Source organism: Cyprinodon tularosa, unplaced genomic scaffold, assembly GCF_016077235.1.
Source record: "Cyprinodon tularosa strain WSP-4 unplaced genomic scaffold, ASM1607723v1 ctg3, whole genome shotgun sequence".
NCBI classification, from domain to species: Eukaryota; Metazoa; Chordata; class Actinopteri; order Cyprinodontiformes; family Cyprinodontidae; genus Cyprinodon; species Cyprinodon tularosa.
Genome location: NW_024039007.1, coordinates 1,001,549 through 1,018,212, shown reverse-complemented (window position 1 = coordinate 1,018,212; position 16,664 = coordinate 1,001,549). Strand labels below are relative to the sequence as shown.

The 16,664-nt window shown below is 35.0% G+C and overlaps 1 protein-coding gene across 1 annotated transcript in view; it reads right to left on the bottom strand.

The window, feature by feature from the left end:
- LOC119787491 (ryanodine receptor 3-like) overlaps positions 1 to 16,664 on the bottom strand; it is a 154,527-nt gene that overhangs the window by 78,713 nt on the left and 59,150 nt on the right. Inside the window, exons 17-30 of the mRNA XM_038291382.1 lie at positions 13,225 to 13,358; positions 10,363 to 10,604; positions 9,906 to 10,098; positions 7,798 to 8,014; positions 7,622 to 7,726; positions 5,851 to 5,954; positions 5,060 to 5,143; positions 4,639 to 4,798; positions 3,391 to 3,538; positions 2,927 to 3,129; positions 2,670 to 2,844; positions 2,176 to 2,384; positions 1,892 to 2,091; positions 1,676 to 1,685 (exon numbers count right to left, since the gene is read on the bottom strand). Coding sequence (XP_038147310.1) covers positions 1,676 to 1,685; positions 1,892 to 2,091; positions 2,176 to 2,384; positions 2,670 to 2,844; positions 2,927 to 3,129; positions 3,391 to 3,538; positions 4,639 to 4,798; positions 5,060 to 5,143; positions 5,851 to 5,954; positions 7,622 to 7,726; positions 7,798 to 8,014; positions 9,906 to 10,098; positions 10,363 to 10,604; positions 13,225 to 13,358 — 2,184 coding nt within the window. The remainder of the gene's footprint in view (positions 1 to 1,675; positions 1,686 to 1,891; positions 2,092 to 2,175; positions 2,385 to 2,669; positions 2,845 to 2,926; positions 3,130 to 3,390; positions 3,539 to 4,638; positions 4,799 to 5,059; positions 5,144 to 5,850; positions 5,955 to 7,621; positions 7,727 to 7,797; positions 8,015 to 9,905; positions 10,099 to 10,362; positions 10,605 to 13,224; positions 13,359 to 16,664) is intronic.

The window sequence follows — 16,664 nt, the reverse complement described above, 5'->3', positions numbered from 1 at the left end:
ATACCGTAGTGATGCTGCTGTAATCCACTCGTTTACTCTCCTCAATGTGCCGCACGGATCTCAGTGGGTATCTACACAAGAACAATTTAAAAGGGTTATAATCAAGATTACTTAATATTGTATTTTATACAAAAAAAAAACTTCTCTTTGAAAGGTTTGCATGTATTAAAAAGCATGCAGCTCAGATTTTCATACAGGATGAAAAGTGATTTACTTGTGCAAAGCAGCAGACAGCAGGTGCAGACATTTTTTAGTTTGCATCTTCATGAATCTTCAGATCATTTTCTAATCACCAAATCATTTGAATTTATGGGTGGGGGATATACAAATAAAATATTTGTTTTGATGAGTTGGAGGTAAATACAGCTGTTTAGAACATAATCTTCCTATAAATCTAACCATTGTTCCTGTGCACATAGGTGGAGAAAATATCTGGTTTTATAATTAATATTTAGTGCAGCTTTTGCAATATTCATATTTTTATTTTTGTTTGTAGCAAATTGAGATACTTATGTAAAGTGCATTACAATGATATTGTTCATTATTTAATATATATACTGTAAGAAGGTTCTGCGTCCTGGCCCAGGATCATTCTGCATAGAGTTTGCATGTTCTCCCTGTGGATGCATGGGTTCTATCTGGGTAGTCCAACTTCCTCCCACAGTCCAAAAACATGACTGTTAGGATAATTGGCTTTTCTAAATTTTCCTTAGGTGTAAGTATGTGTGTGTGCATGGTTGTGTATCTTTGTGTTTCTCTGTGTTGCCCCCCGACAGACTGTGACACACCTCTCGCCCACTGACTACCGAAGATAGGAACCGGCCCAACCGAGACCTCAACAGGACTAATCAGGAGAAGATGGATGGATATATATATATCTATGGGTGTGTGTGTGTTTCACAAATTCATTTTGATAAATTTGAATTAAAGTTCTCTCTAAGTCACCTTTAAATTAAGCCTGGTTGTATAGATTGTAGTCTTAGCATGACTTGAATACAACTATTTTTGTAGGCTTTTGATGTTTCTTGGAGAAAATCACCGATTGAGCTGTATTGCTATGAAACATACATAAGAGGTTAAGAAAAAAAAAAAAAAAACTTTTGAAGGTGTTTAAAGCAGGGTTAGGAAATAACACAAAAGTCAAATCTTATGAAACCTGAACCTATTGCAGAGCACTAAACATCCCATCATCTTAGATTAGAAAGAATGGATAAGAACAAGAAGCCTTTGAAAAGCATATTTGAAAGATCTGCAGAGATTAACAGCTCTGGAGGACAATTTCTTAATTGGACAGCTACTAATTGTCTACTCCACATATGGCTTGAGGTAATATAATATCCGTTGTTGGAAGATAGCCATGAGGTCCAATTTGCAGTTTGCTAGACAGCGTATATGGGAAAGAGAAAAACATATAGGAGAAGGTGGTCTGATTACAAGAGAAAACCAAACTTGAAAAAACACTATGCGGTGGAAAACTAGCACAGTATTTTACTCTAATCAAATCACCCCTACCATGTTGCAAGGTGTTGGCAGCACCATACTATTGGAACTCTGTGGACTACAAGAAGAAAATTTCACTTCCTATTAGGACTCACAGCCTTAAATAAACCTCAGCAGCTAAATAATCAAACATGAAATCCAGCTGTAGTTGCAGCGAAAGATGATTCTAGTCTACTTTAGTAAAGCTTGATAGATAGCTTGATAAGCTTTTGATTTATTTTTAATGAACTGCTTGTCTTTCATATTTTGATTATACGCATATATTTTGTATATTATCTCACAAAAAATCTAAATAAAAAAAATGGAATTTTGAATTGTAAAACAACTAAATGTGTAAACGAAAGGGGTAGTGAAAACTTTTGCATTCATATATTTGTTAAAGATCCAGCACCTGTGTTTAACCTTGAGCAAATCCTCTTCATGCACGCCGTTTATGTCCACCACTGGGCTCTGCTTGAAGAAGGAGTGGAACTCTACTGGCATGCTGAGACGACAGAATACCGTGTCAGCATTACTGTTCTGGTTGCCAAATGTCTTATGGGTGACCTTCAGACATGGGGGGCTGTCGATAGTACCGTCAATCCTTGTTACCTACAAATGAAGAAAAACAAATTCAGAACTTCATGTTTTTGTATTTTTAGCTACGATATTTAAACTGAAAAACTTTCATCTTACTGCAATATGGTTGTGGTCCTTTGGCACATTGACAAAAGTAGGCAGACGCTTACTGAACCACATTGTGACTTCCCTGTTCATGTTGACTGCAAAAGGTTCAAATCCCTCTTGAAGGCCACATGTAGTGTAGTATTTGAAGGTACTGGCATCTTTCCCTAGATTCATACGACCCACTTGAGCAAGGCCAAGACTGCAGACTGGAATAAATCCTGAAGGGTAACCATTGGAAAGAAGTAAGGAGGAGAGAAGAAGACAAAGAAGAAGCTTTAAAAAGAGAAACTTAAAGGACATGAGGAGTATATAAGATGAATTAAAGTCAAGCCACCATTTGAAGGAACCCTTTTTGTCAGATTAAGGAAGATTTATAGTAGTATATTTCTTTTTTTATATTACATTTTATGGGTAATTGGTTTTCCTATCATTAGATTCTTTGACTTTACCTTATCAGTCTACAGTTAGTCATCACTCATATTTTTAAATATGCACTTTCTCACCATCCTCAGTTTCAAAGTCAGTGAAACAGAGTTCAGAGCCCTTGGATGTAATCAGGATCTCTCCGTTAAGGGTAAAAATCATAGACTTGTCCTCCATGTTGATCATGCAGCCAACTACATCTCCAGCATGCCAGCAGCGCCCAAACAATCTGCTACCCATGTTCAAACAGTGGCCCTGTGTGCATCACATGAAGTAACAGACTTAAAAATGAAGATGACATCGTTGGGGAATAATTTAGTTCTGATTGAACACTTACCCTATATCCATCGAATACGAAAGCAAGCTTATCTGTACCAAGCTCCACATCGGGTTTGCATCCAGGCCTGGCCCAGCCTACTCGCATGTCTCCTCCAGTAACAGCTTCAAATTCAAAGTACCACTTTCCAGTCTTCACTGCATATGTCCTTTCCACTCTGAAGAAGCGGATCTTATCAATACTGAGTCGTTCAACCACTTGGCCTTCAAAGTCAAAGGCCGTGCCAGATAGTGGACAGAAATAGAAACAAACACAAGACACCATTAATTTGTAAATTATTGTAATTGCCTTATGGTTGGAATTAAACTCTTCACGCCCCGTTTTCTCTTTCTACTTAAATAAATAAAGAGGCAAAATTGATATATTGCAAAGTCAAATGAAAATAGACATATTGTAATTAAAAAGACTTTTTACAAAAAAAAAAACTCAGCAACAGTATACTGAAAAGCAAAGGTGAGACTCACCACCTTCCTGGTCTGAAGGCTCTATGTTGTATCCATAACCAATCATGGTGCGGATAGCCTCCCGCAGACTGTCCCTGTTGGACTTCTTGGTACGCTCATCCAGTAGCACATAGGGAACCAGACGAGGGTTACGCTTACTCTTCAGATCCTATGTAGAAAATGTAAAGGAGTCTTTTTTGCATGTGTTTAATTAGTTAATTTTACAGACACCAATAGCTGTCTCATTAGTCTTATGTTACTGACAGTTGGTCAGTCATAAATAGTGTGTTGTGATAACTTTCTTGCCAGATCTATTTACTTTTCTATATTTATCAAAGTTAGACAATTCTTACTTTGGGGTTAAAACTGCTCACTATTTTCTATTTTCCTATTTTCATTTCTCATTTTCACTTAATCCCTATGTGAGCCATGACACAATAATGTATGATTGAAAAAAATGTAGCAGTACAAATACAAATATTTGATGACTTATAATGGATTTTTATAGCTGAAGGAGTAAAACTTATGTTATTGTTCAAAGGTTGAAATTCATACCATCAGAATTCAAATACAGTTATTTCATTCTTAAACTTCTTAAACATCATTTAATAATATAATGTTCAATTTCTGTGAAACAAGTCCTCTTTTTTGTTTTAAGTAACATTCTAATTGTTAACCATAAACATGAAAATGATAAAATAAACCATTTAAGTAAAACAAAACAGTTTTCCTGAAATAATTCAATATTGTATGAATTTTCTATTTTATAATTTTTTACTGGAATATTTTAACTGTAACAAAATACCTTGCTATGATTTTACCAAACGTACATGAAGAAGTTGTTATTCAAACAGAATTTTACTCAAGATCTTATTTAATGTGTGTTTTAAATCGTCTTTTGTTTCATTAGATGTTTTATCCAAATTATTCAATTCATGTCTCTCAACTTTTATGCTAAGGATTAGTCAGACACTCTTTTCTGTTTTAAAGATAAGTAATAAAAAGCAAAATCTACTCACTTGCTTAGCAAATGCAGTGTGTACATGGTCTTAGCACTTATTGTTTTTCATAAAATTCAATTGTTTTCTGTGCAACATGTTTAGCCAAAAGCAGTACCGTCCTGTGCACTGAAATGTTTTATAGCAAACACAAAATATCAGGCCCAGAAGCACATCATCTAAGACAATACCTATAACTGGGTTAAATAAAAAATGAAATTGGGACAAAAATCTGCTTTTCAGAAGGAAAATGTTAAAAAAAAATGCAAACCTGCTGAATGCCATAGGTCCATCCCTGCTTGATGCGATCTTTTGCCCACACATTGTGTGCATTCTCTGCTAGTTTGTCCACCAGCAGCTCCTGACCTGGCGTCAGTTTGATGTCAGACAGGTCCAAAGGGGATGGTTTATAGCTGTTGGACATCATGTAGCTACAACGGAAAGAAACATGGAGTTACCCTACTTCAGATATAAATCTGTAGCACAGGGGGATATATTTTTTCTAGATATTTACCATCAGTTGTATATTTTAGCAACAGAACAGAATTTTAAATTAACTTTAATATATCTTTTTTGCCTTAAATGTTTGGAAATACTTAGCATGTCTCATGCAAAATGTCCTAAGATGCAGTTTATATCATCATTTCAACTAAGCAACCAGTTCTTTGTGCTTTTAAAATTGTGGAACTTACTTCTTGGGTAACTTAATTTTTTTCAGGGAGTCCTCTGCATTTGGATTCACCTGAACAATGCGGCATCCTAATGCTAGCAGGGTCCTATGGAAAAACAAGCAAACAAAAATGTAAGTTTGTCTGCAGATGTTCATTTCATTAACAGTTTAACATCATTACTGATGAGGCTGCCCATCTTAACAAAAATTAAGAAAGATCACTGATTCACTTAGAATAAATCCTAAACAATCCTCCGTAAATGAGGGAAGGTGCACTTTACAGTCATTCTTCACCTCTTCTGACCCTTTCTGCATTATGGGCAGGACATTTTACTGTAGAAGATCAGGCTGAATGACATTATATTTGTCAGGCTATTTAAGAAACATTTTAATGAGCAAGGTGTAAAGTATCAAAGCAAAACTTCCATCATCAAATATCGCTGCGCTTAGAGCAGCAAGCAAGATGTTTGTGTGCAATCTCTAAAATACAGTAGACATACATATATACCTAATTTATAGCTGAAAATATTAAGACTAGTTAAACTTAGACTCCTTTGTCAAATTAGAAAGACAAACATCAATGCATTTCTTGTGTTTTTTATGAAACAAACACAGTAGTGCATAATTGTGAAGTAGTAGGAAAATTGGAAAGGATATATTTGGATGATACTCATGCGGTTTGCTGTAGTTCATGGCAGGTAAATTGGCAGTTTGAATTATCTTTCTCTTACTATATGTCTATCATTTTGAAATAACAAAGAACAAAACTTCAAACATAAGTAGACAGAATTTTACAGATAAACCTTAACTTACTTTAGAGTTTCTGTTGACATCTGCAGGTTGTAGTTCTTCTCTGTCTCTGGCAGCTTGCAGAAATCAACAAGGCATGGATGCTGTCGTTTGTTATCATCTCTTATCTGTGGGGATAAAAACATGTCAGAGTTTGTGCATTTTCATCACTGTTACTCATGATTAACAACATCTATTTACAACGTATTAAAGGAATGTAAATAAATGTAAATGGAAACTATATCCTTGTAAGTCACTGTGAACTAACAAGGGCGCGGGCATGAGGCCTAAGTTAGGGGTGCAACTGCTTGCAGTGAAAACGCATTCTTCTGTAGTGGACATGTTATGGAAGAGGAACAAGGGAGCATGTTTTCTTTAGGGAGAGGAATAGGGGGTGTGCGGCTGGAACACTAAGCGCTTCAATGTATCATTAAATGCTACAATTTATGCCAAATAATCCCTTTGGCAATGCTGCTCATTAAAGGCAACATGACAACAGTGAGTATTTGCTAAGAAAACATGCAAAGAATATGTATAAATATGAACAGTAAAAAAAACAAGTTTTGTATTTTGCATTGCGCAAAGACTATCGAAAAGACAGACTCAATTTGGTTTCTTTGGCTCTTGGTCACTTCAGTGTTTTTCCAGGTAATGACATTTTGTGGCTTATTCACAGGGAAGTCTTAATGAAGTTTTGTTTGGCATGTTATTTGCACAATTTTGCACTGCAGAATGTAAAAATTAGTGCTTGACATGTTATGTATGAACGTTATTACTTGAGTTGTTTCCTATCAGCAGTAGAAAACTAAACAAAAACTCTTAGCTTAACAAACCTTACATGTTAACATTTCTGAAAAAAATGAAAAACATCTGGATATTGCAAATTAATCACAAATTCTTCCGAGCATGATGTCCAATTAACATTTCAAATTCTACTTCACATTAGCTTATATAAAATGTGCAAATAACAGCATTCAGTTGTTACAGAAAACAAATTAACATGACAGAATTTGTTTTCTACTTAAACAACATAGAAAGGATTCATGTATCAGGTGTATTTAGTTTTGATAAAATCATTCCTAGGTAATATAGGAATATGCATTCACCAGAATTTTGCTATGTTATGCTTGATCAGTATCAATCTCTGATCGGCCAGTTGAAAGCAATGCACTTACTAATGTCGAGGTAGTACTGCAGCTTTTTTTGTGTTAAGCAAACCAGTGTATAAACCTGTGCAAATATGTAACGTTGGAAAAAATATGTAACATGTTAAACTATTTCTCCATTTAATCAACATTCAAACAGGTTTGTTTATTAACTGTTTTGATTGTTGGGAGTTTTCTTTAAAAAAAATAATAAACTAGACTTTAATTTTGGATTGTCACACTGGAAATACTCTTTCTTTATATAGGTGAAGCAATAAGTGATGACTTACACCAAAACACACATAACAACAGGTTTACAATCTATGAACAAACTGGGCTGAAGCATCTACATGGCAGATATGGAAAGCAATGGACATAAATAAAATGACTGATCTTTTTCCACTTACCCTCTTTTTTAGGAGTGAACAGCAAATTATAGAAGAGAAAGCAAGATGACGTACAGGCTTTTTGATGTTATTACTTCCTAAAAGTAATGTTTTTTGTTCATTTTACTTAGTCTTTTTTTCTTCCTTTTTTAAAATATGCAATACGGATGTTAATCTCTTGACAAATGTGAAAGAAATGCATGGAGCATGCTTTTTATCTTTCAAAGTGATAAACTGGAGAAAATACTGGAACAAATGTCTTACCTTGCCGTAAGTCCACCCCAGTTCAATCTTATTCATGCCCCACAGTTCATGTATGTTTTCAGCCAGCTTGTCCCGTACTTTCTCCAAATGAGGTGGCATGAAAACCTTAAGCAGAGAAATTAATTTTGAACTATTCTTGAAGTGAATGAGGCTTCAAACTGATATCTTCAGCTTACCTGGCTAGTCTCCACAGGAGTGGGAATAAAGGAGGCCTGTGAGGTGAACTGGGTGTTTCCAAGCAGATCACGAACTCCCTCAACATCTCTTTTATACTCTTTTACCGGCTCTACCTTCATTTTCTCCTTTGGCAGCAGAGCCTCATAGCAGGGAGCATAACTTGACGGGGGCAGGAACTTAAAGTCACCATGACGGCCACCCAACAGGAAGCGTACTCTTGAAATAATAAAAAATAAATAAATAAATTATCTTGTATTAAAGAAAAAAGAGCTGTAAGATAATGTTTTTTTGTTTTTGTTTTTTGTTTTGTTTTATATAAACATATAAAAAAATATTCCAATTAACATGACAGAACACAGCAACAACACCGAAAGGATGCAACATCTCCTAAGCCCATTTCTACTAGGGACTGAGAGAAAACCAAAAAAAACTTCACCTCAAGGGGCTTCCAAAAATAGCTTCTCGAGTACTAGGGATGACGTCACCAAGCCTTACTCTGACTGCAGCCCTCAGGTAATGAGCAGAGTTATGACTGTTGCTTCTCATGTTCCAGTCCACGTTCAGTGGGTCACTTCCAGGCACAAACTTATAGGTGTCTACCTAATTGTCTGTGTTCACACTAGCATTGTAGATATGTAAATAAACAATATTAATCAGTATCAATCAGTCAACTCTTATTTTATTTTGGAGGATTTGATGCTCTTTTAATTTTTAACATGCATATTTCAAGAACAGGGTCAAAACAGGCTCCTTTGTAGTAACTGTGTGGGCTCAGACAAAGCATTAAGATTATTTAAACTTTATTTCTGAATATTAATATAAAGGTCTGGAGATTATTTTCAATGATTGAACTTACTTTCTTCGAGCCAGACTCTACCCTCAATAGCCTGGATCACATGACTGCATAGTTTCCATAAATTCTTTGGACAGCCAATAATTACTTTATACAAACAACAGGAGGGAAAATGATCAATTATTTAGAGAACCAATGTTAGATTCAAAAGTCAGCACCAGAAATAAGTGCTCTGCAATTAGGTATTGATATAGTTGATATCTACTGCTTCTGTGAGTTTTAATCTGGTCAGCAGTCATTATGTGGTCAGCATGGGCATTGATATTTATTCTGTTTTATTGATTTTAGTCGTACTGTGCATGGATCATGGTTTTCTCATAAGAAATATTTTATTGTTTTTGTCCAAGATGTTTCCAAAGTATCATAACTATTCTGAAATTGTGCCTATGTCAGAGACTGGCATAAACATAACAATACTTCCTCTGTTTTCATTAAGAAATTTCCGGAAAACATGGCTCAATTATAACTTGATGCAGATGTAAATATTGGAACAATAAATTGAACGTGAAATCTAGACAATTATCAAAAGCTTTTAACTAATTTGTTTGAGCCTCCAAAAAGGGTTATTTGTTATTGATATTAGATACATTTTCACACCTTTTAAAGCCCCTTAGTCTTACGGTTTTGGTTCTGTTAAAGTTTTTTATCTGAGTTTTCATTGGTCTTATTTCCATTTTTGTGTTCTAGTTTTTAGTTGTATTTGAGTTCTTAGATATTTCTTGTTTGCCCTCTTGTGTCAGTCTCTTTTTCCCTAGCTCCCTTCTTGCCTCTGTTCACACCTGCTCCCAATCTGCTAATTTGCCTGGTATTTGTTTCTCTCTCCCATACAGTATTTCCTCCTTATGTTCAGTCACTCTTTGCTGGTTTGTTGTCATTTTTTTGCCCCCTTGTTAGTATTCCTGGTTCTCAGTTTTTGTGTATTTTCTGGATTTATGTTTTGGTTTTTTGCTTCTGTTGAACTTTTGGTTAATTAAATCTTCAAGAAACCACTTTAGCCTTTGTGTCTGCATTTGGGTCCTGTCAAACCTCCAACCGACCGTGACACTTAGAATTTTTCCAGAGTTTCTTTTGAACTTTGGGTGCTGCTTGAATAATCAACTAAATTAACATACTACGTACTGTAGGTACAATCAGTGATTAATCCCTTTGAGGGTTTTTTTCTCAGGCTTTGTAGGTTCTAGGGAAAACATCAAGGTCTCTGTCAAGAAGAATATATTCAACTTTAAACTCTGAGCAGAAGGAAAAAAAACTCACTTGACCCCTGCAGAGAAGCTGACAACAGGAAAAAAGAGTCCGTCTGTGTTAAAGTTTTCAAACATGCCCTGGACCGGCTGCCCGTTTATCCTGAAGGAGATGCTGGGAGCTCCCAAGTCTAGACAACAGCTGACCACATCTTCTGAAGTCAAGATATGTTGGTTCACAGAGGCAACAGCCCGCGGGATACGACCTGTTCGGGAGGCACATTCATGAATGTGTGAATGTGGAACTGTTGAACGGTGCTGGCAGAGACAAGATCTTTTGAACAGACACAGGATGGAGCACATTAACACGCCTCTACACACAGTCTGGGCAAGGAAATTCCTCCTGCGAGGTACTGACTGTCTGTGTGTAACCTGGCTGATTCCCAGGCATACTGCTCATCTTTCATTTGTTAGGTTAGAACTGCAGTTAACACACATTTTCACACATTTCTTCCTCTCCTCTCACTCACCTGACCAGAGGTGAAGGCCATCAAAGCCATACGAGTAGAGGTCATCCCCAACTCCATTGCCCCCCCAGCCCTCCCCTCCTCCAGGATAGGGTGCATAACCTTTGCTGTTTGCCCAGCCCACTCTCAGGTGGGAGGGCTCGCTGGTCACAAAGTGGTCCACCTGGTCAATCATCAGTTCGTAATACCACTTTTTATACTGAGCAGAGCCCTCACTGACTCCCAGGAAGATGTTTGGTCTCATGCTGTAAATGAAGAAGTAAGTGAAGGATATTGTCAAGACTACAGCATATGAAATTTAATCAACAATGATAATGAAAATCAAGTAAAAAATGAGTGCATATGGTAGCAGTATTGCTTTGAAATACATATAAATAAAATCTGCAAGCGTAATAATGGGTGTCGTTAAGTTTTAAGATAGAAGTTTAGATTTTTCAAGTCTGTTAACTCCTATTAGGCCTATATTTCTGCTGTTGCACTGTACAGTTCTATTTTCTCACGGTGATGCCTTGTGTTTACTAATGTGGCACTAGCTAAAGTTGGACATTATGATGGTACAACTCTGATTGATAAGAAAAGTCAGATGCTCGTAATTGGTATTATTGAATGGTGTAAAGCATGGGTAACCAATTCAAAATCAACGAGGTCCGAATGAAGAAAATCATCAACCAGTAAAGGTCCGGAGACATTTATAATTATAATCTGTTACTTTAAACAGAATTTAACACTGAAATAAAAAGCAGTTTTTTATGCATCCATGTTATATATTGAATTTTTAATAAAAGCATATTTAAAAAAAGGAAATATTTGTGTTTTTTGAAGTAGAGAACAACAATCGTTCAGTTCGGTATATAGACAATTTCCTTATTCACATATTCCATATAACACCTGAACTGACCGTTTGTTTTTTTTCTTTTTTTATGGCTTAATGAGAGAAGTGGGCCTTAGGTTGGCCTGCAAGGCTTTTAAACCCCAGGTTTAAATGGCGACAAAGCCATTCACAAGCACATATCAAGGTGCTCATTCGTGAGCCTGGATCAATATTTATTTTTGATTATATGTATGGTGGAGAATCCTGCTTCACAGCAGTAGGTTGAGACAAACATACTCAAATTGTGTAGGGTCATCTTTGAGCACACCATTTCACTTTTCTTTAATCAGTTCACCTTAGTTCTTCCAGCAGTCAACACTTTATCTGCTTTCTTTTTCTCATAATCTTTTCCTTCTTTCCCACTGCCCGGATAGCCAAAGGTTTGCCTGTTGTGTATAAAAGTAGCTTGCAGCAGTGACCCAAGCTGACAGAGCTCATTGGCTAATGTGTATCACATGTAGCCTGGCCCCAGCGCTCCGGACGGCTTTACCATATTAACAGAAGAAGCGGTGTAAGTAACTTATAATTGTAATTTGTAACTTGTAATTTATAAATGTTTTAAATCAGGTTGGGTCCGGATTAGCCAGCAGGTGGGTCCGTATCCGGATCGCGGTCTGCCCTGTACCAGTTTATTTAAAATATTTCCTAAATTAGTTGTGTTTCTTCTTAAACATTGTATTGTTTATTAGGTATCTTGTTTAAAAAAAAAAAAAAATTTAGTCTTTATTTTTGTACTTTTTGTACAAAAAATGAACCTTCACTCCATGAAACTGAATGGAAATTGGATTTTAGAACACTGCAGTTACACCAATAGTCGCCATTATAACACAAGTAAAGCATAACTATTTTATATGAAATGTTAATTTTAGTGCATAGCTAAATTCAATCATTTTTATACCTCTAAATTATGATCATTTCATTCAAATCATTTTTTTAAGGTTTTAAACTTTTGGGAAGGTTCGACTTTGGGGCACTGCCTCAGATTACAGCGATCACTGTACTACATACTGTAGCTAAACCATTTTAGGGAACTGTTGGAAGTTAAAATATCTACAAAAAAATAGAGGTATTTTATGTTTCTATGATTAGTTTCAAAGAAAAAAACTGTTTCATTTATCCAAGATGAACTCAAAAATGAGCTTTCTTCATTTTTTCTCCAGTCTCTACTATATAATCTCGGAGGATGTTGTGTAAGAAAATCCCAATATTCAGTGAGAACTTGTGTTATTACATAAACTGCATTATATATTGATCTGTAGTTAAAACCCTTGCATACGTGGTGGCAGTGAAAGTCTAGAAAAATGACTGTGTTTCAGCTAAATATAACCTGAAATCAATTATTACCAAGATATAACTTCTTAACAAAAAGATGGAGAAGGATGAGTGCTGTAGAAATAGAAGCTTTAGAGACTGGATTTTTGTGGAAAATAAGTGATAAAGGAAGGTAAAAGGTGAAAAACCCTGGGTTAAGAAAATAGTGAATTCCCTACCAAAAAGAGTTGATGGAGATACTGGCATAAAATACAAGCTTCGCTACCCACGACTTGCAAACGGCTGCATTCTGTGTAACCTGTTTGGGAAAATATACTGTACCAGTAGGCTGATTTTTAGTTAAAAAAATTGATTTTTCAACTCTGTAATGTTACTGTAAGTTTTTGAGTATTTGTTTAAGAAATCTTTTGAGAGCAGTTTTATCTTTGATGAAATCTCTGATAAAAACAAACACTTTTTGTGTCTTTAATAAAAGAATGGAGTTTTGGGCTTTAGAACAAAAAGGTTAAAAGGCTTTAAACAATAAAGATTTTTAACATAAGCCAAAGTATGATTACAGCTCATCTATCCTTGTGTATGTTGACTGTATACAATCTCTTGGTTTAAATTGTGGGGAGATCCAAGTTACAATTCCTTTTTTACTTCCCACCACTTTAGATGGACAATTTCTGAGGTAAAGTATCATGACATTGGACGGCATAGTGAATGGACAGTTTTCTTACCTCTGGACATCATTGACCAGCTGGGTTTGCAAAAGCAAATCTCTTTTGGGCAGCAAATGATCACAAATGAGGTTCTGATTGGTTCGCACAGCTACACCATTGCACACACACAGGGAACAGAGCACATCTAGAATCTGTAAACAGCAAAACCAACAGGAAGAGACATATTAAAAGACAAAACACGTTCCTCGAAGCTGAATAAATGTTAACCTAATTTTTTTCTGTTAAGTCAATAAATACATAGACATTCCTATAAATGGCCTGAATTGTGTCGCAAATTACCATCCAGGTTGCTACTCTAGGGGCAGACAGTTTTAATTTAGCCATTGGATAATTACTCCACAGTACTTCTATGAGGTAAACATGCCTAATAACATTCACTTAACAAAAGTGCAGAATTAAATGGCCTGGGAGGCGCAGAAAGGGGTGACAGGCCACTTAATCATTGTCCTTTTTCTTCTGCTTCAGTCGAAAAATGAGACATTCAGGCAGATTTATGTCCTGGCCTGGCCAACTGTCTAATGTGGGGTTTTATCACAATGGTAAACAGTCTTTTTTTATCTGAGGGAGACACCACAACCTAACATCAAATAAACACTCTGCCAGGCAGAGATGGGAAGTAACGAAGTACAAATACTTCGTTACTGTACTCAAGTAGATGTTTCTGATATTTTTTACTTTACTACTTATTTTTATGCCGACTTTTTACTTTACTTTTTTCTACTCCTTACATTTTTACACAAATATCTGTACTTTACGGTGGCTGAGAAGTGCAAAACACATTTACAATTCAAAAACACATTAACAATAAAAAACAAAATAACATTTGAAGAAACAAAATTATATTTTATGAAACAATTTATTTTTGAAAAAAAAGTTACAATTTTTAAAAACACATTTACATTTTAGCAAACAAATTTACATTAACAAATAAACAAAATAACATTTGAAGAAACAAAATTATATTTTATGAAACAAATGTATTTTTGAAAAAAAAAGTTTAAATTTTTAAAAACACATTTACAATTCAAAAACACATTAACAAATAAAAAACAAAATAATATTTGAAGAAACAAAATCATATTTTATGAAACAATTTATTTTTGAAAAAAAAGTTTAAATTTTTAAAAACACGTTTACATTTAAGGAAACAAATTCACATTTTAAATAAGTTAAGATTTTAGGTGAGAGAAAGTTTCATTTTAGAGAAAAAAAATACATTATAGGGAAACAAATTTACATCTAAAAAAAAATTGACCGTTCGGGAACACTTGTACAAGTGCAAAGACAAAACTGCAAGTGGCAAAACACATTTACATAGCCAAAGGAGGAGGTCCTAAGATGGCGGAGTGAGAGGTTGTGTTTTTGCAGGCTCTAAAATACAGTTATTATTTAGCCTTGATTTAACCCAAATTTTGTGCTCTAGCCCTTGCTTTTAAACGTTTTAGGTTTTTTATTCTTAGTTCAATCACTTTTTGAAACCCTGTCAGCCTTCTTACTCCTTTTTTCCGTTTTGCAATTCATCGATGGAAGTTAGCATGTCAGACCACGACTACAATCTATCGGCTCTTCAAGAGGCTTGTGACGAAGATATTATAGAAGAAATTGAATTATTGAAGCTGAAGGAGTGTCCAAATTAATTTACCCGTGCCATTCTGCTTTTATCTCTGGCAAGAATATTAAGAAAGCCAATTCAATAATCTTTCAATTTATCTGGAGAAACAAAACTCACTATTTAAGACGATCTGATCTTATTAAAGATTATGATAAAGGAGGAATTAGAGCATTAGATTTCGCGGCCACGCAATAAGTATAACGTGCGCACGAAATACTACTTCGTGGCCACGCAATAAGTTTAACGTGCGCACGAAATACTTATTAATAATATCAATAAATCCGCCCCTGTTTTCAGGCTTATGTTAACTGTAATGACTTATCTTGGACAGGCTGCTATGTAAACGGGCCTTTAGTCCTTCGTTTAGCTATGCTGCGGTTGTTTACACTACGCCTTTTCCACCTAAAATAGCGTCTTAGCAACAAATGTCACGTGACTGGCGGAGACCGACTGGGTAAGCAAATCGAGCGCGCCTTAGACCTTAGAGAAGGCGCGCTCGATTTGCTTACCCAGTTGTCCAGGAATGATATTAATAGTATTAATAAGTATTTCGTGCGCACGTTAAACTTATTGCGTGGCCACGAAATAGTATTTCGTGCGCACGATAAACTTATTGCGTGGCCACGAAATACTACTTCGTGCGCACGAAATACTACTTCGTGGCCACAATAAAAAAAATTTTTTGACCATGTCATCAGAGGGGCTCCGTATACAAGTGTTTCCGAACGGTCAATTTTTTTTAGATGTAAATTTGTTTCCCTATAATGTATTTTTTTTCTCTAAAATGAAACTTTCTCTCACCTAAAATCTAACTTATTTAAAATGTGAATTTGTTTCCTTAAATGTAAATGTGTTTTTAAAAATTTAAACTTTTTTTTTCAAAAATAAATTGTTTCATAAAATATAATTTTGTTTCTTCAAATTTTATTTTGTTTTTTATTTGTTAATGTGTTTTTGAATTGTAAATGTGTTTTTAAAAATTGAAACTTTTTTTTTTCAAAAATACATTTGTTTCATAAAATATAATTTTGTTTCTTCAAATGTTATTTTGTTTATTTGTTAATGTAAATTTGTTTGCTAAAATGTAAATGTGTTTTTAAAAATTGTAACTTTTTTTTCAAAAATAAATTGTTTCGTAAAATATAATTTTGTTTCTTCAAATGTTATTTTGTTTTTTATTGTTAATGTGTTTTTGAATTGTAAATGTGTTTTGCACTTCTCAGCCACCGTAGTACTTTCTACTCTTTACATTTTAAAAAATTGGCCCGTTACTTTAGTTTTGAATCATTTCAATGGAGTTACCGTTATTATTTTTGACGTCATCAATACCAAATTCAATCTAATTACCGGTAGATGGGAATCTACGTTGCATTTGACGCACCACTACAAGATGAATCGACAGATTCGGTGGTAAATCATTGCAGCTTGGTGGCGGTGGCGTTAGCATAGTAGCATGGACGACGAGATGATTGAAAATGAACACAACGGAGATCTAGTCCTATAGGCAGACATCCATTTAAAATGTAGGCAACGGCATGAAAAAAGTGGTTTCTACTTTTACTTTTATACTTTAAGTAAATTTGCAAGCCTGTACTTTGTTACTTTTACTTGAGTAAAGACGTTTTTCCACTTTTACCAGAGTATTTTTTAACACAAGTATCTGTACTTTTACTCAAGTACGGAAAGTGAGTACTTTTGCCATCTCTGCTGCCAGGTAAGGAGGTTCACTGGTTAAAGTACCTGAAGAGAAGATTAACTCAGCATTATAAGGAACATTTGTTCTGAATAATATGTGAATTGGACTTAGACTTTAGGTAAGGATATA